Here is a 27,178-nt window from a genome sequence, read left to right as displayed (position 1 = left end):
GTTTTCACCGGCTGAAGACAGAGAAGAGATAGCACTCAGCTCGAGGATGGCGACTGAGTTAGCAGAAACCATGCACTCCGGCGACTCGGTACCCGCTGCCAAAGCCGCTGTCCTCCTCGTCATCGGGGAACCCGTTTCTAATGGACATAAGGATTTGATCTTAGGCGAAATATCTAAAGGTAGGCGTTTTTCTGTTAGCACTGGATGACGCCGGCATCCGTCTGGTTTCTGCGCTTGGCCTCTCCAACTCGGCCAGACTGTTTGTTGTTACATGAGAAAGCTAACGGTAGCTCATGAAATTAGGTTAGAGCTTTGCAGATCGGCACAGTGAGCGAGGGCTTGGGGGATGAGCACTGCTTAGATCTCATTAGACTGTAGATAAGTTGCCGTATATTTGTTCACATAAATAATTAGTGGTAATGTGTTATGTACTCCCAAACATAGTACTTAGTATTTCGTCGCCTGTTTTATTGTGTCTGTGTACTGGTAATTTAAAAATCTCACTACACTGTACATGTATTTGCAGCTTTAGCCATTACAGTGAAATGTCACTTAATTCTATTCGCGTCAAAACTTTAATCAGTGTCCATAGGGTATAGCAAAAACAAATTTATGCTCACTGTGCATTTGTTTAAATGTTATATGGGTGTTGGATATTCAAATAATGCCATTTCATTGTGATGGTGGGCCGCCATGTTTGTCGGGCAGAGCAGTAGCAGCTGTGGGGAAGCTGAGAGGAGCCCACGCTGTCAGGCTGAGTCTAGAGTAACGGCTGTCAGGTCTAGAGTAGCACATTAATGGTAATACCAGAGTACCAGCTCACTGGGTTTGCTGGGTTATAGCTGGGTGCTTATTCCCAAGATGTTGAATGATTGGAGAGAACATGATGAAGGAATTGGAGGTTGGAAATTGGGGATGGGGGAACCAGAAGGAAAACGGGCAGGGTGTCGTTTTTAATGCCCATTTGTTGGATAAACATTATGTGTGACATGCAGACCCTACTTTACCTCGGAGAGAAAGTCATTGTGACACGGTGCCCAAGATTAGATTAGCCATTAGAGAGAAATTCTGCTTCTTGTAATGCCAATAACTAGAGAACAGTTTAAGAACAATTGATTTTGTGCACTCATACGTGGAAAAAAGTTGCCGGTTGTAGTGAAATAAAAACGTCATAAATTTTTTGTTCAACATCCCGACAAGTCACCCATTACTCAGAATACATGTGTCAGACACAAAATGAGAGGAAAGGCCTGCATTGTATAGGCAGATTATAGTAGTGCGGAAGAGATTTAAATACGGTACAATGTAATACTTGGAATAGCTTATAATGAACTGTAGAAATAAGTATACCTTTGTATATAGAGAATAGCATTGAATAAAAAAAAATTCAAGGTTAGTATGTGTGTAAAATTATGGAATATTCAAATACTAAGTTCCTTGATCATCAAGTAGCAAAAGCTTACTTGTGCTGCTAGATTCTATTTGTAATATTTCTACAGGAGAAAAAATAAAGATGTCTAATAGTGTGTATGTACAGTAATTTTATTACATGTTTGCAATATATGGAATAAAGTATTCTTGGGGTTTTGGATATATCATAAAATCTGTCAGTCATTAAAAATGGTGAATTATTTGGTGAGAAAGAAAAAATAAGAACATATGCTATAAGCAGCACAAGGCTACTTTGGGGTGAGTAACTCCATGTAGATTTTAGTCAGGAAATTCATGTCAAACTTGTTATACTTCACATGGTACAGCTTAGGCTTCAGAGTATGTGACAAAAGTGAATAACAGTTGTTGTCATATGTTATTGTCCATGATAATTCTGATTGGACTATTAAGCTCTATTTAAACAGTCAACATGGATTCTACTAGCTAAGGGTAACTCATTTCCGGTGACTCAGTTGCTGTTTTCATTTAAGCTTTAAAAGGTTACTTGCTATTATATGGATAGGCTGGCTTCTCAAAACACTACTGACTCCGAACAGTTATATTGTTGTATTTATTTGACAGTTCTTAACAAATGCATTGTGCATATGCTGTGTTACTTGAGGGCATACATTGTTAAGGAGAAGGGTGGGGCGGAAGGGGAACAGGCAGAGAGTGAGGGGGGTGGGGAAGGAGAGGGTACTCAATTTGCTGAAGGAATGACTGCATATGTTGCTAAGCTGATACTATGTCCTTAGCCTAGCCTGGCAGCTCCAGGCCGAGACTGTGATCCTATTATGCTGGAATGTCCCGGCTAGTTATCATAATACATGTTAGCAGGCTTGCTTTAGCGTGGAGATGAGTCATGAACAGGCCACGCTGGCTGAAGGAAGGGGCCAGCTTCAGAGCTCTCTCTCTCTCTCTCACTCACAACTGCCTTAGTTCATAACTTCTCTCTCACAAACAACACTGTTTATTTTGTCTGAAATTCCCTATATTTAACCTGCACCCAGCTCATTGTTTGGCCCTCCTGATCGCCTGTCTCTTCATTAGGCTGATTCTCACATTATGTAATCTGGGGGCTGCGTGCCTGTCATCGTGCCGTCGGCACATCGCAGGATGTTGTGTTCCACAGTGTCAGGCTATGTACATGCGCAGCTGCCATTAGTCTATTTTCACCGTCATTGTGTCATATTTACATACAACTAAACTCAGCATATAGGACTTGATAAGGTCCTGTGGCATGCTTCATTAATCAACTAGCCACTAATTAGCTGATTAGTCACATTTACATGTACCTTCATGCTACCTTATAACTTCATATGTATAGGAAGATGTAGGTTTTATAAATAGATAAACAGTATATCATGCAGATCTGAGGAAGTTTGTATGCTTGAATACATAGTGCTTGAGTTCATGGATGCAGCAATGCATCACCGATAGTGAATCTTCTTCTGGGCATGCGGCTGAGACAGACTGCATGTTGTCTGACATGCAGCAGGGTGCAGCTGCCAGGCTGCTCTGCAATCTGTCTGCCAAGCTGCTGGGGGTGGCAGGCATCTCATTCAGGTATTGGGAATTAGTACCTGCATTTTCTTTCAAATGAGAGCTCAGCAGGAGAAGGCTGAAAAGGTAGGTTGGAAGGGGAGTTATGACTGGAATTAAGCTGGAAGGTGCTAAGTTACTTAACAGAGGGAGATGGTGAGCAGATAAGACAAGGGTCTGCCAGATGGCTACCAGTGAAAGTGAATACACCTTCAGCCAGACTGGTACCCTGGTATATCTGCTAGCCAAAGCAGTAAACACCCTAAGAACCTTACTTCAGAGTATAACACTACATGTGTTAACACATGCAGTAGATGGATTTGGTGACATGTATAGACATGTGTGTATTAGTCAAAATTCAGTACCAGGCATGTGTGTTAAAAAATAAAATATTTCACACATGTAAAATTTATATGCTATAAGCAAAGTCAGTGTGTGGATTTTCTTAAATACTAAAAATCATTCAGGTTTATATTTCCTACATGTGTGATAAATTTATGGAAATTTAAAATGCAGGTAGAATGCAGATATCTCCCTTAACTTGTCCATGTATAGTAGCACGCATGTACATTTGGATTACCCTTCTTATTTTGATAAATTTGTGTGGTATGGATTACACAGTATTGAAACACTCATTATTTTGCATTTCATTATTTTTGCTTTTCTGTCCGTCGATGTAGTGGATAAATCATTTTAGTATGTACATGTATCATGACACATTACCCTCGTGCTGATGATTTTCCAAGGACGTATAATAGTTAAATGCATATAGACAGCACATGGTTACATACAGGTACATGTTCATTCAGGAATCTGACTCCAATTAACAGTAGGCCTACATATGTAGATAACATGCTCAGTGCTCCAATGGTGCCATCTGCCAGGGTGTATGTTTATGCATCTGGCCCTTGTGTGCATGGAAACATGACACTTAAATTATAGTGAGCAATCAGCAAATTGTATGGCAGCCAGTGTGCCTCCCCTCACCCCCATGTTGCCCTCACCCCCATGTTGCCCCCACCCCTGGCTCCACATGGTCCTCCCCTCCCTTTTCGAGGTGTTGGCCCACATATGCTCACTCAACCTCATCTACAGCACATGTAGCTGAGCCTACTGTTACAGTAGAGTTGATGTACAATAGCAGCCTGGTAAGAGGGTATTATCGCATGCAGTTGGTAATCATTGTATCATCACACAATGCAATAATCAATGGGTGATCACAGACTGGCATGATCATCATTTATTTAGCCACCAGTATTATAGGAAACTCTGCAGCTGTTATGTGCTTGAAGTACTAAGTACATACATGTACATGTACATTTATATATATTAAATTAAAAGTAACTGCAGTTGTTGAAGTTGAACTCAGCAGTTGTTATGTGAATGGAGGCTATATTATGTGCATGGAGGCTGTATTCGAAGTACAAGTACATTTTTATATTAAACCCTTTTTAAATGCAAGTGGCCCTTCTCTACAAAATACATTTATATGTGAGCTTTTGAAGAAGAAATTCCTTGTTTTGTCACGTCATGTGTCATCTACTCAGTACATGCTCTATGCATGTGCAGCACTCACAGACAGAGGAGAAATAAAGGTGAGATTACTGTCTGAATCTGTTCCAGTTGTATTCACATGGACTCCTAATCTCTGTGAATAAAATCAACAGATTTTGTGATGTTGTGTATTTGTTTTGCATTTTATGGTTTTGGCATTAAATTTATTTGTTGGTGTTAACCACCATATACCATATGTCACTGACAAACAGCAGGGTGTACATGTTTTTTTTTTTCTGGATGGGATGCTATGTCTGGTGTCTCTGACGTTATGCCACATTGAAAGTCAACACTAAGTATAGGATGGTTCGTGATTGAAATGATCTTGTAAATGACATCAAACTCTACGTTGACAAAAAAATTCACTCCTGCCCAATGTGGGAAGGTCTTCCAGCAGCCTGTGGATAGTCGTGGGTTTCCCCCAGGCTCTGTTCGGTTTCCACCCACCATAATGCACCAATGAAATAAATAAATAAACAAAAGAATTTGTCTGTATCTGAGCATAGGTTGAACACATACAAGTCTTGAGCGTGCATGTTATATATGTGCCGACTGTTATTGAATTTATGAAACCTGCAATAAATGTTTGTGCGACAAGAGCCAAAAACACATAATGTTCCATCACTTTTATGCGGATATTGCAATTTTATACGTGCCCTAATATCAATATTGATTATGGATCCATTTCATATAAATATTTGCAATACCATAAACCAGATTAATGGATATGAATGATGCTTATGTCATCTAGTGAGTAATTAATGTATGAGGGCCCTCGTGAGGATTACATCATTATGAGGTCGTGTGGATGTTAGGAACTGATCAAAATTCATAAAATCCAGATTAGATCAGGTTTAGAATACTGGTATAGGAGACTTTGGCAAGATTTTAGTGATAGGTATTAGGTTTAATCCAAGGAAACTGTATAGTTTGATAGACTCATTTCTATTCACATTAATGAGGTCCTTAGATTTCATCATGATCCCTATGTACATGTACATGTATGACAGGTTAAGGAAGTCTCTCATGCCTGAATGGAAACTGGTTTTATCGTTCATCATAAACTGTCAGCTTTCTCAACAAGGATAGTTATCCAGCAGACCTGTAACCTCTACAAAACCAGTCACTAATATTTGTGACAACAAAAATATGGTCTAAATATAAACTGCCAATATTGATTTTAGTGGTGTTGTGTCTACGTACTGATTGGCCTTTTCTTCATTAGCATAATGTGACATATTCATCACCTCCATGTCGGACATGCGTAGTGCTCATGTAAGTGTGGCCAGTGTACATGCTGTATGATAATAGATGTACCATCTCATTGTGTACAGCTTGGGAGTGATATGTACAAGACATACTCTGGCATAATGCCCTCACAGTGTTTAAGAGTTACAAGTGGTAACTCCAGTAAATAGTGTGTCAATGGGTTCTGGGCTCTTAAATGAGTTGTCACATCTGCTTTTAATAATACACTGCTCCATTTCCTATGTACATATCATTATGACCTATACAGAATTGGGTAACAGTTGATACTTGGGGAAGCCTGCAAAGTTGCTAGATACTTGTATTGGTGTGTTACATACTTGTCAACATGAGGCCTGCAACTAAAGCTTGAGATAAGTCTAAGTGGGTTAGCAAGTTACTATCTACTCTGTGAAATGCACCTGAACATTAGCGGTGGTGAATGTTCCTAAGCTGAGGCCGAGCCTCTCAGAATCATCTCCCTCAAACCAAGCTTGAAAAATAGACAACTTTTGACATGGAGTTCTCATACTGAAATTCACACAGCTGATATTGACATTGAATTTAAAAATGCATTTAAAAGAAATATCTTAGTCTGTAGTGAGACATTTGTCAGTTTTGAACTCTCAGCCTTTGCCTGACTGATATGCAGTAATTCCAAATTTAGTGTTATTCAGATGTGTATACATGTAGCTGGTACAAATTTAACCTAGGTACTCAAGTCACTATGACCTCTGTACTCATGGATATAAATATACAATATGTACAGTGTACTGTGAGAGAGGAAAGACTCTTAGACTGGTATTTCCGCTTTAGCTATACTTAGAATTCCATCGCAGGAAAACCTGAAGATTTTTCAGATACATGTAAACACATGGCACTAGAAGTAGTTACACAAATCATACAAATGTACATGCGTGCATTTGAGAGGATCAATTGTTGTTTTGGGTGTAGGGATAAAAGCACTGTCTCATTGTGGGGTATGCTTACAAACTATAATGAGGGGACTACACATGCCAGTATGTAGTGCTACTGAAACCGCTTTACCCTCTGTCCTGGTGTACCTCAGCATAGGAGCAGAGATTACAATAACATACACCATTGATGTAGATGAGGGCTTGTGGGTGATGGGAAGGTGTTTCATACAGTGTTTTGGGAATGCGTTCCTGTTTGTGTTTGGCCGCTCCCCCTGCTAATCTGTGCATAGTGTTTGTTGTCTCATATGTTTTGGGGATATTTCCTCACACATGTCATACTCCCTTACTAACATGTGAAATGGTAAACAGGAGAATATGGGCTTATAGACCACACCCCTTTTTCTGTACCAAGAACCAGGCAGATATATTTTGGAATACATCTGTGTGACAGTACATTGTAAGTGCACGCAGTTAGTGATATTCACAGTACTTATCCTGTGACATTACATTGTAAGTGCACGCAGTAGTGATATTCACAGTACTTATCCTGTGACATTACATCTGTGTGACATTACATTGTAAGTGCACGCAGTAGTGATATTCACAGTACTTGTACGTATGACAGTACATTGTAAGTGCATGCAGTAGTGATATTCACAGTACTTATTACATAGATTCTTATGTGTGATATGCTCTTGCATTTTCATGTGCATGTTATATAGAGCATTAATATGTAAGGCCTGTATTGCATTTTGTTGTGTAAAATGGCCATTCATATTCATCTTTTGTAGCTGTAAAGGGAAATACAACTGAACAGTCAAATTTTCTCAGTACAGAACTCTGATTATGGCGATTTTGCAAGCCATAATAATGCCACCACCATGTGTTGAAAGCCGAATTCCTGTTAAAATTTCTCAAAATAGGATAACAAAATGCCAGTGCCACTCATGTTGCACGAATTTTTAACTATCCAGACAAGAGCTTTTCCTGTTTAGAGTTGTGGCTGTTTCCTGTTTTGATATGGCTGAATCAGCTTGATTAATGATTCCTCTGGTCACTGTGATACTTGGAGTTCTATAACTTTTTATTTTGTTTATGACATGTATCTACTGTAGGTATGCATAGATTTAGCCAGTCGGGTGTCTCAGTGTCTTTGAGAAGGGAAAATGAAAGAAAATTGGAAATGAGCTGCCTGATTTCAAATTCTGGCTAAATCTGTGTTGGGATGAAAACCCTGCTTTGATTTTACACACACTTGCGCTATTGAATTTAGTCGAGAATGGTGTTTTTGTGCTGGGTCTGTGACTCCAGAACAGTCATTGACCCCAGAACAGCCACTGACCCCAGAAATGTCTTTATAGCATCGAGGTAGACAATCGGAGTCCTGTCTGTGCCATGTTTTCAAGGCCCAGCCCCTACTATACCACGCTCACTTGAGCACGCAGATTTGCACCCCAGTTGCTTTGCTAGAGGATATATAGAATAATACACATACATGTCATCTGTATATATATATATATTATTCATGGTTTCATGTAACTAAAGTTGTGTTATGAGCACAGCTGCACATACATGTGCATACCAGCAGTAGGGCTACATGCCCAATGTCTTGTTCATCATTGTTTCTAACGACATTTCCCTGAGAAAACTTGATAACTCCTTCCATAGATGATTTCACTCTGTTAACAATACATGTATTGGTACAGTGTATGGATGCACTTTGCTTCTGACACACAAATACACATTTAGACCTATATTGCATGAGTTCAGTCAACCGAGAACATATCTTACATAAATTCACTAGTTTTCCCCATAGTGCACATCTCTCTTCTTGCATAATATCAAATTGAACACTTAAACTTTGTAAGATTTAATGATATTTGAATATTTATTAAGATGTAGATATAATTGTTAAGATGTGAATCTGTGGTAATTGCTCAACCTTTTCGCATATGGAAGAAAAACCTTTAGTTTAATTTACATACCTTTTTAGTATGATTTTGGGACAAATTTACATGGGTTGGATTGGATTGACCAGTTTTAGTGCTTCACAAAAAGTAGAGTTTTAACTGTCTGCATGAAATAATGCTCTGAGAATCATTTAAATGGTTGAAGAATTAAGTGGCTGGAGTGCAATTTTATATGGCATATAAACACACACGTAAATTGACAGTTTCCCCAAACACCTATAATTGTCTTGGCACGCTTGCGGCACACTCTGAGCACTTATATCAACTACTATGTAATTCTGCACACCCAAACAAAGTGCTGTAAACCTCATACAGTGTACATATATTCTCTGAGAACCAGTTTGTGCGAGGCTTGCGGCAGCCCATTCACACGGGTTTGTCAGTGTAAAGTTGGTAAAGATATATCTGTTATTGATGAGAGGCAAATGTTGTTAAGGTAAGGCTGGGGCTGGAGTCTGGTTTAGTCACTGTTACCAGCCTGGACTGGTAAAGTTAATGGTGGAGGAGAGCTGTGAGTCATGCCTACTTACAACACTCTGACCTCAGTGAACAGCTCAGCACATGTACACTAAATTTCTCCTGGTAGCACTCTAAATACTACAGCCAGTACACAGTCAAATTTACCAGACCAGATTTTTAACATTCCTTGAAATACTTGTGCAACAGAGGCTGAAATTAAAGTACTGAAGTGTAAGTTCAATTTTGATGACCACGATTTTGAAAGTGCACTTGTTCTTAGTTACACGTTTATTGCAAAAAATATGCAAGGCAAAATTGTAATGTGGTATATTTTTATAACATGTTACTCAGTGCTCCGCAGAACTGGTGAAAAAGCAGAAAATGATGCTCATGTTTTTTCAGTCGGATGACCGTATTTCTATGCATTTCTTTTGATCACATTGATATGCACTGATTTCGTGCTGATAAGGGGCTATGATCCGTTCATCACTTGTTTGATGTAATCCTAAGCATGCAGAACTTCTGAGATTACAGGTAAGTGTGAAGCCACAGTGACCTGCAGTATGGTTTTTGTACCTGGATGTCAGCATACCTGCACAAATGAAGCACTAGTAGTTACAATGTAATTTTGATAATCAAGCTTTCTGAAATACACTTTAGTTTTACATGTACATGTACGTTAAAAGCTTGAAAGTACTGCATTTCAGGTTATCAGTAAATTACATCCACATGTACACGTGTCGTCCAGGTATACATACAGTGTGCATGTACTTATATACCTTGTCTAGACACACCTGCAGAGTTACCTGATCTTGACAGCTAGTTCAGTTTTTCTTTGTTTATGTAGTCTTCACATTGTGCATGAACAGCGTCTTCTAGGACACGCATGAAACTGAAGTAAGGGATGACTCAGTGTCTGTGAAGATGAATCACAGGATTAAGGGATCAGTTCAGGCTTTCAAGGGGGCCACTGAAGTCAGAGGAGAGAGGGCATCAGTCAGGGGGTCACTGAAGTCAGAGGAGAGAGGGCATCAGTCAGGGGGTCACTGAAGTCAGAGGAGAGAGGGCATCAGTCAGGGGGTCACTGAAGTCAGAGGAGAGAGGGCATCAGTCAGGGGGTCACTGAAGTCAGAGGAGAGAGGGCATCAGTCAGGGGGTCACTGAAGTCAGAGGAGAGAGGGCGTCAGTCAGGGGGTCACTGAAGTCAGAGGAGAGAGGGCATCAGTCAGGGGGTCACTGAAGTCAGAGGAGAGAGGGCGTCAGTCAGGGGGTCACTGAAGTCAGAGGAGAGAGGGCATCAGTCAGGGGGACACTGAAGTCAGAGGAGAGAGGGCGTCAGTGAGGGGTGAAGACTTCATCTGAGATAGCAACACCATTGTTTACAGTACTAGGCATAGATATTTGTTAACATATCCCATGGACATAATTCCTGACACAGCTATACCAGGTGCCTCTACCTCCCGCCCCGAAGGTCACATGTGGATGTAGATATCTGTTGATGTGAGATGACAGGATGAAACTTACACGTTGTGTTGCATTCAGAACAGAAATACAGTAAGATACTGTAACAGCTTTCGTTCCAGTAATACAATGCAAGTACAAATATTGGGCGTGTACATGACAGTCACTAGGACACTGGATAGGCCATTGTATCACGACCATACAACCTGCTTACATTGGACATGTAGGCCATTGTATCATGACCATACAACCTGCTTACATTTGACATATAGGCCATTGTATCATGACCATACAACCTGCTTACATTGGACATGTAGACCCTTGTATCATGACCATTGACCCTGCTTACATTGGACATGTAGGCCATTGTATCATGACCATACAGCCTGCTTACATTGGACATGTAGGCCATTGTATCATGACCATACAACCTGCTTACATTTGACATATAGGCCATTGTATCATGACCATACAACCTGCTTACATTGGACATGTAGACCCTTGTATCATGACCATTGACCCTGCTTACATTGGACATGTAGGCCATTGTATCATGACCATACAGCCTGCTTACATTGGACATGTAGGCCATTGTATCATGACCATACAACCTGCTTACATTGGACATGTAGACCATTGTATCATGACCATACAACCTGCTTACATTGGACATATAGGCCATTGTATCATGTCCATACATCCTGCTTACATTGGACATGTAGGCCATTGTATCATGACCATACAACCTGCTTACATTGGACATGTAGACCATTGTATCATGACCATACAACCTGCTTACATTGGACATGTAGGCCATTGTATCATGACCATAGACCCTGCCTTACATTGGACATGGAGGCCATTGTATCAGGAATGTACTGTGTACACAATAGTACATGTGTATGTATTATGAATACCCTAAAAGACCGTAATTTTCGTCCCTGACTAACTTACCCATTTTTCCTGATTCTGAGAGCTCTATTGATGTTAGAAAAGTGTTTTGAGGTTTGCTTGGAACATAGGATGATATTCTGCTGGAAAATTGGAAGTTTCAGCACTAAAACTAATATTTTGTGACATTTCTTTGCCTCAGAAAATGCACTTTGGTGGGTGACATTTTAGGTGATTTAGGGTAATTACATGATTAAACTTGGAGTTTAGCAGCACTTGAGCAATAACATGGCCTTAACTTGAAGCCTGTGGAACCATGAAACCTGCACCTCATGTACATGTTTTAACCACTGTGTCATCTTCAGTTACTCAACACATATAATAAAAATATGTATTCTTGAGTATGGCGTAAAACACCAATCAAATACTTGAGTATGGCGTAAAACACCAATCAAATAAATAATTTTTATTATGATTATAGTTCATAATTTCAATAAAATATATGGTGTTATGTAATAAGCTGTGCAGTTGGCAGGATGTGCATGACGTGGAAATGGCCTTTGTGAACACTTTGCACCTGGCTAGAATTAATTATAGTCAGCTCTGTGAATTGTACGTGTAATCTATGAGCCATGCACGACCAAGTATGGCTGATATTCAGAATGAAGCTGATCTGTATCAGTGCCTTCAAATTCAAGTCCTTTGTAGATTTGAGACCATCTGTCTTCTGTCTTCAGGGTATTTCATCCAAGACTTTGTATCAGTTAATGGTGATGAAAGATGAAGGTTGATAATACTGGAATTGAAGTTTTCTGGACATAGATTTGAATTTTTTTAATTATGGGTACTGATAAAATGGCTAAAAGTTAGTGTTTATGCTGAATATATATACATGTACTTGATGGTGTTTAGTAAGCAGACAAATTTTAGAACGTTGAGGAGAAAGGACAGTGAAATTTTTGACTGAATATATTCTCCAAAAGGATTGGGTGTCTGTAAAGTGTTAACGTGGATGTACATTTGAACACATTAACATCTTCATACACATGGTCAAGTAAAAGGTATAAACCATGTATTGTGGCCGAGCTCACTGAGTTAGGTGGTGTATTAACAGCGTCCGTGTGATGCAGATATTTGTTGGTGACCTGGTGAAACTGGTGTCACCCTCTGTATGGTTGTAAACCTTACTTACATGTGAATATGTGTATACATGCAGGTAAGGGTGATGTCTGGTGACCTGGTGAAACTGGTGTCACCCTCTGTATGGTTGTAAACCTTACTTACATGTGAATATGTGTATACATGCAGGTAAGGGTGATGTCTGGTGACCTGGCGAATCTGGTGTCACCCTCTGTATGGTTGTGAACCTTACTTACATGTGAATATGTGTATACATGTAGTTCAGGGTGATGGTTAGCAGGACCAGGACTAGTGACATAATTCCCATCATTGAGAGAGGCTCGAAACTAGGTCATAGCAGCTGTGTGGTGAACTTTGAGAGGGTAGCACTTGTGTGTTTGGGGGTCTGGCTGACCTGGATAATGTTGTAGTTGTCAGGTATGCTGGTGTTACCTACCATCAGGTACATACATGTAACATTGGCTGTTTGCTGCAGGGTATAGGACTGCTGTTACCTGAGCATTATATGTGCAAGTTTGTGGAGTTTACATGTATCTAGGCCTGCACAGGTAACACCATGGCCAAAGGATCTACGTGCAGGTTCACATGTGTGTTTTCAAAGGGAAAGTACAGGGATATAATAAAACACTACCTTTGTGTACATTGGCAGCTCAGATCTATGCATAATTAATTGATATGTGTAATGGTATTAACACATCCACTTCTGTGCCCATGGGTTTGATAAGTTCAGGTAGTTGACATGTCAGGTTTGACTGATGGCTTTTCTAGGTAAGATGAACCATGTCCGTCATTCTGGACAAGGTAACTGATAGCACAGGAAATATCTCTTGTGGGATACTCCAGATGCACTCATGGATTAAGGTTCAACGAAACCTTTCTGTGGCACGTCATCATATAAACTTAACAAATCTAAAGCTATAATACGATGAGGATCAGTATACTGGGGGCTTACATGTGTACATGGAAAGTGAAAGACAACTGTCATATTTATCGGCAATAAATGATGAGGAAAATCTACTAAAAATTGTATTTCTGTGGCTTTAAGCGAAAAAAAAATGTCCTAACATGAAGAAGTTGAAATAGTGCTTGTAATTTTAATCTGTGCTGTATGTGGACCCTTAAAGAGGGAGAAAACATAAAAATGACCTAAAGTTCAGATGAAAGAGTGCAAAAAGTTATTCTTAAATTTGGTCTTCAATATTTTTTCTGACTTTTTCCTTAAGGAGAAAAAGACACATGAAAGTAATTTTTCTATGGTGGGTATTTGGGACCACCTTTTGGTATTTATAGTCTTTGTCTAATAATGTCATAATATGTTCATAAATATTATCACAACTTAGGTTAAATGCATATGTTTCAATATAAACAACAAATTTACATTCATATAAATTTATTAGACAAGCATCACCTCCTTATTTAGAACATTATTATGCAACAACGATAAATACCAGAAGTTGGTCCCAAATACCCATCATACAAAAATATTTTCACATGCCCTTTCCTCTTTAAAAAAAAAAAACCAATAAAATATTAAAGATCATACTTGCAAATAAGTTTTACGCTCTTTCATCATTTTATGTTTTCTACTCCTTTAAATCTGTCTTAAATCAGGCCATCATTTTTGTTTTGTACACCTGTATGGCATCCTATTTTGTGTTAGTTGTAACATCCCATTTTAGGAATCTTGCATTGTCTATTTATGTGTGTTACTGTACATGCACAGAATTCCCTTACATGAAGACATCATGTGCAGAAGATTAGCTGGGAGTACAATAATTTAAAATTTTCTGTTATGCATATAAATGTTGTGGGAAGGTCTGCCAGCAACATGCAGATATTTGTGGGAAGATCTTCCAGCAGCATGCAGATGGTTGTGGGTTTCCCCTTGGCTCTGCCCACTTCCCTCCCTTCATAAAGCTGACTGTCATCGTAGAAGAGAAATATTCTTAATTGAAGTGTAAAACACCAATCAAATAAATAAATAAATCACATACTTGTACCATACTTTTATGTGCACTCTTAAATGCTGTGTTTTGACAATTGTGAAAATTGGATTACCAGGAATTAAGCTAGGCGTTAATGTAAATCTATGCAAATGTATCATTTGCTTTGTAGTAGAGAGACAGGTATTAAGATTTAATCGTTTAAACGTTTTTCAGCTCCACATAACAAACAAAATTGAAATAAATTTGCAATAATGTGTGTACATGGGTGCATATTTACCTTGTGAAACAAGAGGCTTTTCAGACTATTGTTTCCGCAAGCTTATAAAACCTTCAGTTTAGTAAACGTGCAAATATTCCAACAGTTTGTGCTTGGGCGGCTCAGTTGCATAAGGGTTCTCTATACGGGCCCTGTCGTATATCTGACATGTTGTCTTTGCTGAATTTATCTATATCTCAATAAAATGAGTAACAAGATCTGTAGGAAAACGTTTTATTGCTGAAGGTACATAACCAAGGACAAATTCCGACATTCTGGACGTTGCATCAGCAATCCATATTGAACATGTAATCGTCGTCTTTACTATTGAACAGCACAGTTTTATTGTGCATGCCTGTTAGATAAGAACAGCCTGTGCTCAATAAAACTGGTAAAGTGCATAAACGACTCTACACTTACATGTACCACGTGACATAAAACCGAAATAAAGTTATGTAATAAATCATTGCTCACTTCTGCAGTCTGTACCAATAGAGTCTGATCCCTAACAGTAATTGTAAATGACATGTATTTCCTGCACATTTTCTGTACTTTTACATGACATGTTATACATGTATGTCTCCTGTACATACATTGTACATATGTACAAATCTAGATGTACAGAACTTAGACAGTTGCCTATAATGAATGTCCTGTGTTTTAGTCCTGACCCTTGATTACATTGATGAGATTGATCTATGTTTGCATGGTGTCTTGTTTCGAAATGTTCTGTTAGGTTTACTGCATTTTGATCATAAATGACATTTACATCACCTAGGTATGTACATACTGTTTTGTAGTCAGTTTTGCCTTCTTCAGAGAAATGTGATTGATACCACAAGCTGCAATGTATGACCTCCTGACATCAAGTAGATTATAGCTGTACACCCGATGTTGTCCGAGCTAGGTCATGCATTATTCCCAATCAATGTGTCATATTTAGTGAAGATATATCTGTTTAATTCCGTCACAGATGTGATTAATCCACTGGTTCAGGTATGTGTAAACATCGGTTTTGCCGTACTTGGCCCACAATGAGGGACATCTGCCTTTCAGTCATTATCGATTATTCAGCCATTTCACAAGATATTAAGGATGTGGTCGGCTAACAGTGCTTACATACGGATGTTAACTTTATTATCCTTCCTATGCCTTCTTACATGAAGTCATATTGATAGGCAATCACACTTTATTTATGCCCATGTACATGTATTTGTCTCAGAGAAAATGTGCTTAAGCTGGCTTATCAACTGTAATCACTATAGATCTTCTCTATAATTTCATGTAATGTATTTTTACATCTTTTGAGCAACATAGACTCTGAAACTTTTCACAATCAAATTGCATGTAATATGCTTTGATAAATATTTCTGCTTTCAAGTATTCATTGTAACTCCCTCCCTTATTTTAAATACATGTGCACATGATAGGTAAAGAGCAGTGGTCAGAATAGTTCTGCTCAAACTGTGTACCTGTACTGCAAATCAACGTGTATATTTAATGGAAACTTCCTCTTTGTTACTGACCAGCTTTAGTGCCATTTATAACCTCAGAGGTCTAAACTCCTGCCAGTGATTTTGATTAGCCGGCCTTAGTTGTTCAGTTCATGCTTCTTCTCATTCTCCAATGTTTCCACCAATTTAAATATGTTGCAATGCTCAGTTATATCTTGTATAATCCAGTTACATACACCAGTACTCTCGGTGACTTAGGCCTACTGCAGTGCTATTGATGAAGATCTTATACCTGAATGACCAGGTCAGTACATGCGAGTTTTTAGTAGATAATTGACTTATGATCATATGGTTAAGAGTATAGGCTGGTACAACTGACACCCTATAATCTGCCACACTCTGAGGTCAAGCCATTCAGATTAGGCTGGAATGTGTGAGTTTGTCCATTGTGGTTGCTGTGATAGTGTGAGTCACCGTAACAAGCAATTATATCTGTCTACAATCTCAGGCAATCTGGACTCTCTGGATTCTCAGCTCTGTAGAATGTCATGATTTTATTGAGATTCCATGTGGGTTTGTCTGAGCAGTGTTCATGTGTGATGTCCTGAAATGGTCAGGAGCCCTGCGAGGCCACAGAGTGGACTGTCCCGCCATCAAGTTCACAGAAAACAGAGTGTACAGAATTGTGTACAGTTTATGTGTTTTGTAATTCGTCCACCATTTCACATGTTGATAGATGTATGATGTTTTATTTAGGTATATTCTGAGGGCATTATTCTGTCAATTTTGTCTTTGTTGATCAACCCCAACAATGTAGTTTTATCTCCAAAATCAAATTAAAAAGGTGCACAAGTTGCATTAAATGTTGACCTTTTGTGGCTAAAAGATTGAGAAATTAGAATTTTGTTTCTTAGTGCTTGCCTTTGAAATTTATATGCAACCATCACCATCAAGTCTTCAAACACTTTTTCTCAACAGAAGCCCTCCAAAAGTCAATTAAATGTATGCCAATTTGTGTAATTTACTATGTAAATGTCACCAAGCTGGTCTAACATGTATTGCTGATATGATTAGAATAAAATGGCTCACTGTGTTATTTAGTTTGAGAGTAAAGTACTTGTACAGTGATCCCACTCGTATCTGTAATCATTAAAGCATAATAAGCTAAAATTATCTAGCCTGCTATTCCCTATGGACCCTTGCCACAGATCTGCATTGCAATAACACACGCTGTGAGATACGGCTTCCATACATTGCGAAACTACCCATGATCCATCATCCATCCACCAGGCCTGCCATCTCTCAGTCATCGCAGGAGACTGTGAATTGGAATTGTCTATCTCGTGTTTGCAGAAACCTTAGAAAACTATCAGACTGGTTATTATAATATTTATGTACACTAGAAAATCATGAACAACGGTACGGCTAAATGCCTGTTGTGTATAGGAGTAAACAACTCTTGCAACCATTTTTTTCATTCGAGAAACATTATTAATGCCATCTGCTTCAGAAGGTTTTTCAGGTTTTTTTGGAAATATGTTATACTGAAAGGTCATGGTGACCCAGAGAGTCTGTTCCTAGTTTTCATTACTTTCTGGCACGTTATCAAAACTAGGAAGAAGTAATAACTCTGGAGGGCTTGCAAGTTTTCGGGGGTGAATAGCAGGGCCCCAACACAGAGGCGCTTTCCTAGACACCCTTAGATCATTGGCGTTTGTCTGACACTATTTTGCTAGAAAATTGGTTGTCAGATCTGTGTGGCCTCGGCCCGCTTTTCCCTGCTGACTAGACTTATTGTAATGAGAGTAAGGGTTATAGAATGATGCAAATCAGACCATCGGCCATTTCAGTTGGCAGGCTTCTGTATTGGTCCATGCCAACGATTAAGATCTTCATTTCATACAATTGCCCTGTTCTGTTAACTTTTTGCTCTTGTCTACTTCCGTATATACATCTATAAAGATCCCCTCCCATTTGTTTGCCTCTATTCCAGAGAATGATTTGCCATTGTCAATCCCTGGAAACCTTTTGACAGGAATCACTGCTTTTCTCTTAAGGCAGAAATGGCCTCTTTGTTGATTTTTGCAGTGTGCAGTACAGTACCCTGACCTTACCAGATTTGTCTTATTGAATAATGTTTGTGAACTGAATGACTCCAATTATGTTGATAATAAACTTGCCTAAAAGGGTATTCTCAGTGGAAATTTAGTTCTGTTTTTGACACAAAATGGTCAGATGAGTTGAATTATAAATCAGTACCCAAATGGGTCCATGATTGTTACCTTGTAATGGGGCAATATCCACATCCTGGAACATGAGGTAAAACTGATAGGAGTAGTACATGTAATTGCTGACACATCCACAAGCACCATCCCATATACATGTGTGAACATGTCCATACACTACAGTATGTATGTGTAGTTTATGGTAGTTGTGGTTACAAGCATATTGCTATAGGGCTGTCAGGTTTGATGTTTCATGTCTAAGCAGATATATACACTGCACATGTATGTGTTGATACCCATATACTGTTCACATTCACAAGTCACATTACTGTTAGAAACCAAAGACATAAACCACATTGTCTCTTAACAATTTAGTCCACTTGTTCTCAGAATGAGATTATGGGGCTTTGGGGTGAGTACCAGTCTACTCCTTGATCATCGTATCTGTCAGTGGTCATTTTACTGGTCAACCTCAGTAATGCCACAGGAAGTCTAGATCACAGATCCTAACCATTGAAAGTCCATAAGAAGGGTTTGGTAATTACATTACCAATTTGCATGCCTAAGTTGTAACCTCTTCATGCTTTAGTACAACAGAATATGGACTTCATTTATAAACGACGTTTCAGCATACATCCTTACTTGTAGCTCTCCTGACACGTGGACCTCATTTACCCTCCATTCCCATCCATTGACATACCCACCCATCCAGTATCCAACCACATTAACATACCCACCCACCAAGTATTCCATCACATTAACATGCCCACCCATCCAGTATCCCACCACATTATCATGCCCACCCATCTTCCAGTCCCACCACATTAACATGCCCACCCATCTTCCAGTCCCACCACATTAGCATGCCCACCCATATTCCAGTCCCACCACATTGACATGCCCACCCATCTTCCAGTCCCACCACATTGACATGCCCATCCATCCTCCAGTCCCACCAGATTAACATGCCCACCCATCCTCCAGTCCCACATTAACATGCCCACCCATCCAGTATCACATCACATTAACATGCCCACCCATCCAGTATCACATCACATCACATTAACATGCCATCCTTGAGTCCCACCATATTAACATGCCCACCCATCCTCCAGTCCCACCACATTTACTTTCCCACCATCCAGTAAAGCACCACATTATCATGCCCACCCATCCTCCAGTTCCACCCACATTAACAGCCCCACCCATCTTGTATCCCATTACATTAACATACCCACTCATCCAGTATCCCATCACATTAGCATGCCCACCCGCCCAGTATCTCACCACATCGACATGCCTACCCACCCAATATCCCATCACATAAACATGCCCACCCATCCAGTATTCCATGACATAACCGTGCCCACCCATCCTCCAATCCCATCACATTAACATGCCCACCTAGTACTGCATTACATTAACATTCCCACCCCATAAACATGCCCACCTATCCTCCAGTCCCACCACATCTACTTTCCCACTCATGCAGTAAAGCACCACGTTATCATGCCCACCCATCCTCCAGTCCCATCACGTTAACATGCCCACCCATCCAGTTTCCTACCACATGAACATACTCACCCACCAAGTATTCCATCACATTAACATGCCCACCCATCCAGTATCCCATCACATTAGCATGCCCATCCAATCTCACCCAGTATCATTAACGTGCCCAACCATCCAATATCTCATCACATGAGCATGCCCACTTATCCAGTATCCCATTATATTAACATGCCCACCAATATAGTATCCCATTCTATTAAGATGCCCACCTATCCAGTATCCCACCACATTCACATTCCCACCATCCATTATCCCATCACATTAACATGCCCACCCATCCAGTATCTGACCACATTAACATACCCACCCATCCAGTAACTCAGCACATTAACATGCCCACCCATCCAGTATCTGACCACATTAACATACCCACCCATCCAGTAACTCACCACATTAATATGCCCACCCATCCAGTATCTGCCCATTCATAAGCTCAATAAGCTCTTTCACCAACCTATCGTCTTGACATGCCCACCACTGCCCATCATCACAAGAGATTTACTTAAGCATATGTAGTACACTGTTGTAGATATGTCTAATGTAGACATGGTGAGGAGTGGGGGTGTCAGTCATGTAACCTTGGCAACTTTTAAAGCATTCAGAACTGCCAAACTGGAACACGTTTTTATAGGACAAGATGTCAACAGAAGTAATCTTAACACAGTGCTTTCATTCAGATTAAAGCATTATTTTACAACCTTTTCCTGAGGTAAATTTTGAAGATCTTAGGAAGAATGGTCAAAGGCTGGCAAGTAATTTTTGGGGACGCCAAAGTCAGTTTTCCTCATTTTTTATGCATTGAGTTTTCCAGTACAGTATAGTGTCTTGTTGCTAGTCATTACATGTATATGGAGCTATAGCAGGGCATGCAGTAGCTTTATCTGTGAACACCATGGATTGTTCCTTCTTGAAATTTTATTTTTAAATTATGTGTATTCATTATGTCCATACTGAAAGTGATTGTGAGTTGTTAAAGGAGTGTCTACATGAAGTACATGTACTGAAAGTACTGAAGTAACTGCTAAAGCAGCTTTCAGACTGGTTCAGTACATCAGGAACCCGGATATGTACAGTTCTTATTGAATTTCTGTCTGTCATTCAATGCAGGTTCATTTTTCTGTTGGCTCAGCCAGGAAAGCTGAATCTTGTCAAGAATCGATTCTTGGATTCATGCCGAAATTCCAACTATGAAACAGAATAGCCTTTGGTGCCGAACTCAAACGTGGTATGAAGTATATGTCTGTTCTCTGTTTCTAATTTCTAAGACATTAAAGACTCGCAAAGCACTTATGTCTGTTCTGTTGATGTGGGATAACATAACCTAAAATTTTGCCCATGATTAACAGCCAACATGCACTTACGGCTTGTAAGGTCATGGTAACAACGTGGTTGTCAATACTCCTGTGACCATTTGCATAGCCTGTTCATTCAAGACCACTTTTGTATTTTTTACTTCAAAATGGTGTCAGATTGCAACATTTGAGTTCCTTGTCTCATTTGCATATCCTACAAGGTGGTGAATATCCTTGAGGATGAGGTTGCTTATCCAGTGATTGCCATCACACATGAACGTTTCCCTTGAGCCTAAGTCATTTGCCTCTGCCAAAAGTTTTTATTGGTTTATGCATAAATTGGGCTGTTGGCCTGTCCCTGGGTGGAAACACTGTATCAATTATACAGGAGTGGGGGGGGGAGATCTCAGTAGTAAGTCCATGACTCTCCTCAGATGAGACCCTCAGCCCATCATTTAGCTTGCGTGTCAAGTTTTGCCAGATAACTTTCTTAACTGTCAGTAACAAGCACTGTTACACACTGTACAAATATGTACTCTTACATGTTATGCATGTACAGTTTATAGCTTTTGCTGAGTTTCTTCTTGTACTGTAATACATGTACAGGTTTTAGCTCTTGCTGGGTTTCTTCTTGTGCTGTAATACATGTACTGTACAGTTTAAAGCACTTGCTGAGTTTCTTCTTGTAATGTAATGCATGTACAGGTTATAGCTCTTGCTGGGTTTCTTCTTGTACTGCAATACATGTACAGGTTTTAGCTCTTGCTGGGTTTCTTCTTGTACTGTAATACATGTACTGTACAGTTTAAAGCACTTGCTGAGTTTCTTCTTGTACTGTAATACATGTACAGGTTTTAGCTCTTGCTGAGTTTCTTCTTGTACTGTAATACATGTACAGGTTTTAGCTGTTTCTGGGTTTCTTCTTGTACTGTAATACATGTACTGTACAGTTTAAAGCACTTGCTGAGTTTCTTCTTGTACTGTAATACATGTACAGGTTTTAGCTCTTGCTGGGTTTCTTCTTGTACTGTAATACATGTACTGTACAGTTTAAAGCACTTGCTGAGTTTCTTCTTGTACTGTAGTACATATGTAGGATAAGGCTCTTGCTGGGTTTCTTCTGGTTTTCACTAGTTTGCATAATAACATGACTGCATTTATCAGATAATGACAAGCACTGCCTGTGTAGTTTATGTGCACTGTGATGAACTACTTGAGCGTTAAGGTTAACATAGGTTGCTGGTTTTAATCACCCTGTGATTTTCACAAATTTGACATATACATGTAGGTGTTAGTACTTGTACTAAGTTGAGGTATCCTGTAAACCTGAATGTACCTGGAAAACGTACATGTACATGTAAGAAGCAATTTTGTCCTCAATGTGCTGAATGTTATATCTGTACATGTACATACTTTTTATATTCTGTACCTATACACAGTTTCAGAATTAGAGTCATAGTAACGCCAGTGTTTGGTGCAGGGTCATTTTTAATATATGAAGCTCAGCCAAATGCATCAGCGTAATATTGTCCCGTCACCAGTGTATCAAAACATTTGTAACCCATAGCTGGTGACATTTCAGTAGCTATAGATTCTATAGACTGCAAATGTTCTACCATTTTTTCCTTTGATCTGATAATCAGTTTACCAGATTTTAAGGATAAGCAAGTAACCCCTTTGTGCCACAAGTCAGCAGCTCTACATGACAAAGGGACATCACTCTGATGTTACTGCGTCACAATTCAGGGATAAAATATGATAATCGCAGAAGGTGGATACACCAACAACTTTTGTTCATAACGTGTTTGTTTGCTTTATTCTGGCAGGCTTCCTGAGCTGGGATTTGGAAGGGACAGGTGTGGACATCAATGAGGAACTTGCTTCCATCGCAAATGCCGCAAACGCTGGTGAAGAGGGACCTGAAGGTGAGGACGGATTAGCACTAGTTACCATAGCAACGTTTTTTTTTCAGCCGTTACCCTTACATTCTGAATTGGCAGTATACATATTACACAAGGCCAGTTTGTGCTGTAGTGACGTGGAATATAGTACCCAGACATTGATAATGAGAAACCCAAGCTATGATCTTCTTGGTAACCATGGTAGCAGTGCGCATAAATTAACTTTGTTCAGCTACCTCTCATAACAAGAGATAACATGTAAATAATTATGATAGATAGCACCTTTCTAGTTTTTGGGGAAATAGATGTTTTGTTTTGAAATGAAATTTATGTCAGCACAGTTCTGGGCCTAGTCTTAACAGTTTTACCTTTCCAGCTGGCTATTCTTCAATCTGGGGAAAGGCAATATCATTCATAGTAGGCCCAGTTTGTTAATGCTGATTTATGTTCATTGTTCACGGTTGTTCAAGTGATGAAAGTAAAGTTCTAGTATAGATACATGTTTGTCATATGAAAATCAGCTGCGAGGAAAATTAACATACACAACAGAGAAGTGAGAATGGGGTATCTGTATGCGCTGTCACACACAACAGAGAAGTGATAATCGGGTGTCTGTACATTATCACACACAACAGGGAAGTGAGATTGGGGTATCTGTATGCGCTGTCACACACAACAGGGAAGTTGGAATGGGGTGTCTGTACATTATCACACACAACAGGGAAGTGAGATTGGGGTATCTGTATGCACTGTCACACACAACAGAGAAGTGATAATCGGGTGTCTGTACATTATCACACACAACAGGGAAGTGAGATTGGGGTATCTGTATGCATTATCACACACAACAGAGAAGTGAGAATGGGTGTCTGTACATTATCACACACAACAGGGAAGTTGGAATGGGGTGTCTGTATGCACTTTCACACACAACATAGAAGTGAGAATGGGATATCTGTATGCATTATCACACACCAAAGAGAAGTTAGAATGGGTGTCTGTATGCACTATCACACACAACAGAGAAGTGAGAATGGGTGTCTGTACACTATCACACACAACAGAGAAGTGAGAATGGGGTATCTGTATGCACTATCACACACAACATAGAAGTGAGAATGGATTATCTGTATGCACTGTCACACACCAAAGAGAAGTTAGAATGGGTGTCTGTATGCACTATCACACACAACAGAGAAGTGAGAATGGGGTATCTGTATGCACTATCACACACAACAGGGAAGTGAGAATGGGGTGTCTGTATGCACTGTCACACACAACAGAGAAGTGATAATCGGGTGTCTGTATGCACTATCACACACAGCTTACAAGTGAGAATGGGATATACACTATCACACACACCAGAGAAGTGAGAATGGCTTGTCTATGCATTATCAAAACTGCCAGTTTGTATAGTCCTATTGCATCTTGGAGACTTGCGATGTAAATGATTGACCTCTATAGTACAAAATGTTAATCAGAAAAGTGAAATAGAAGACAGGAAATCAGAATTTGGAAGTTCAGATCATTAGCCTTCCATGTTTATCAATGTGTGTGTCAGTGCATATTGTCCTCTTACCAGTACTGACTTCTCAAAGCAGGAAACTTTTGATGTGCACGTGGGAGTCTGCACCCTACGTCCATCGTTACACCTGTAGTTGGCTATTTCGTACCCTCTGACACCAATTCACCTGGTAGTATAACAAAAGCATGTACAGTTACACTATACATACAGGATGTTAATACCTTCAATTACGCCACCTATTTTACATAATCCTTTTCTGTACTTGTAGTTCTCCCTATGAATTGTGTATTACATGTATATTTTAAATCCATTGTTGCTGGTGGAGCATCCTAAGTCTGACAAAGACAGTAAAAGTCATTATGTGTAGTTTATAAACCTGGCTAGTCTGATGTGTTGGGATGTTACAGTGCAGATGTTGCTGAAATTAGAGGATGCTTCAGAAGTTCAGCTCTGGCTCCGAGCTTGAGTGGTGTAGTTGTTGTATCTATAGATTGTTAGTACATGTGAATTCGTGCGTGTTCTAAGTTTTAAATGTGAAGTTCAAAATGGAGATAATAGGCAGACAATCCTGAGACGTTTATAGAACGTCTGTGTAAGGAACATGCAGTCTCGTTGGTTACATATAATATTCGGGCTTGGCAAGTTTTCATTGACATGTACAGTGTTTGTGAGAAAGGAGTAATCAATATCCCTGGTTCAGAGTCCAAGGTGGGTTTCAAACCTGATGTTCCGAAAATCAGGTATGATAATGTGATAATACATAAATACTGCTCACAGTAGACATGACACTCTAGAGGGTAACAGTGTGCTGTTCCTCTCACCTTTCCCATGCTTAAAGGCAACCTTTAGTACAACTTCTGTATTTTTGGATAATGGATTGAAGTTAGTATTGGATTGATTGGTCACAGTAAGGCCTGCAGAAAATGCCTAAATGCACACTTTGTTAAAATGCGAGAAGATAATTTGGGATGTAGTAAAGGTGATTACATTTCACTTTCATGTGCAGACCACATACCAGCGATGTCAAACAGAGTCCTCGTTGACAGCAGCATACATGTACACCTACCTGACACCTCGCACAACGACAGCAAACATGTGCTTGTTACCACGCACTCCAGAAATGCAGACTGCACCTCTGACATAACACAACCATTGGTAAGGTTGTATTATCCTCTACATGTATGCATATACGTTCAGTGTTGAAGTTCAATTCAACATTTTAAACATATTACATATGTATTAAGCATTTTCCCGCATACTGGAATAATCTGTAGAATGTAGCATGTACATGTACACATAGTACATATTTATGTTCAACGTGTTACTACGCCAGACTGTTACACAACAACGTATATACATGTAATGTATAGATTATGGATGAAAACAGAATATCTCAAATGCCAGTGTATTTGTAGAGCTTTGTTTGAGATACCTCTGTACACAGTTTACATGCAGATATGTAGATGTCCAAAAACCATATATACAAGTTTAAGTATCACAGGATGTAACGCTATTCTATTTGTATTTCCCTTTTGTTTAGAAATGAGGGTGAAAATGCTTTGTCTGTTGTCATCTGCCTAAACTTTCTTATTCTGTGCTATGTGTTGATATGGTATACATGTAATCTACTGATCATACTTGGAAAACCAGGTCCATACCTGTACATGTATTTATGGAATTTTTGCTTTTATCCCCAAATTGGTTGCCTTTACTCTGTCTTGCCAATGTGAAGTTTTCCTCATTCAGAGGTGGAGGTAATGGAATAGCAAGAACAGTCTGAGGCTGTGATCTGGCTTATAGTGTCAGCCCATTGTGGCCTTGGTAGAAGGAATCTTAGAAGTTCAGGAATGGCAACTGCCATTTTAAGACCCAAGCTATGACATGTATGAGGAGTCATCCTCAACTGTCTGATGATGAATAGGAATATGGGAGTTTCTTTGATCTTGACTCGTTTAACAGTTTACTAGTTCCTTTGATCACACAAAATGACTTTCAGATTTCCTGTTTGATTCTATAAATACCTGTTCATGTCATAATGGGTGCTAAAGTTGATGTAAAGCCAGAAAAGAGTTTTAAGTAACTTTTTGTGTCTTTATGAATGTAGCATAATAGTGTAATAAGTGCAGTGGGTATGGATGGTGTGCTATTGTTGCTGTTGTATTACCAGCAGCTACATATACACATATAGGGAGAATGTGTGTTTTAAATAACCTGTAATAAGTGGAGAATGTTAGTTCGTTACAAGTTAAATTCGTAATGTATTTTATATATCTCTAGTAATTGGAATATGAGACATGTATGTCTATTTGTGCTATACATCAGTGATGGGCTATATTTGGAATTTTCAGTGTCTCTTCTGCTGACAGACATTTCTCCTGCTCACAGACATTTCTCCTG

At 39.4% G+C, this 27,178-nt stretch overlaps 1 protein-coding gene across 2 annotated transcripts in view; it reads left to right on the top strand.

Moving 5' to 3' along the window:
• Positions 1–27: 27 nt before the first annotated feature.
• LOC135473165 (microtubule-associated protein 1B-like) overlaps positions 28–27,178 on the top strand; it is a 39,056-nt gene continuing 11,905 nt past the window's right edge. For both annotated transcript variants that reach the window (XM_064753006.1, XM_064753005.1), the window contains exons 1-2: positions 28–179; positions 23,182–23,280. In XM_064753006.1, the coding sequence (XP_064609076.1) occupies positions 47–179; positions 23,182–23,280 (232 nt within the window). In that variant the 5' untranslated portion in view covers positions 28–46. The remainder of the gene's footprint in view (positions 180–23,181; positions 23,281–27,178) is intronic.

Source organism: Liolophura sinensis, chromosome 8 (assembly GCF_032854445.1).
Source record: "Liolophura sinensis isolate JHLJ2023 chromosome 8, CUHK_Ljap_v2, whole genome shotgun sequence".
In the NCBI taxonomy this organism is placed as follows: domain Eukaryota; kingdom Metazoa; phylum Mollusca; class Polyplacophora; order Chitonida; family Chitonidae; genus Liolophura; species Liolophura sinensis.
Note: the sequence above shows the minus strand (reverse complement) of the source record. Positions and strands in the feature narration are given on the sequence as shown.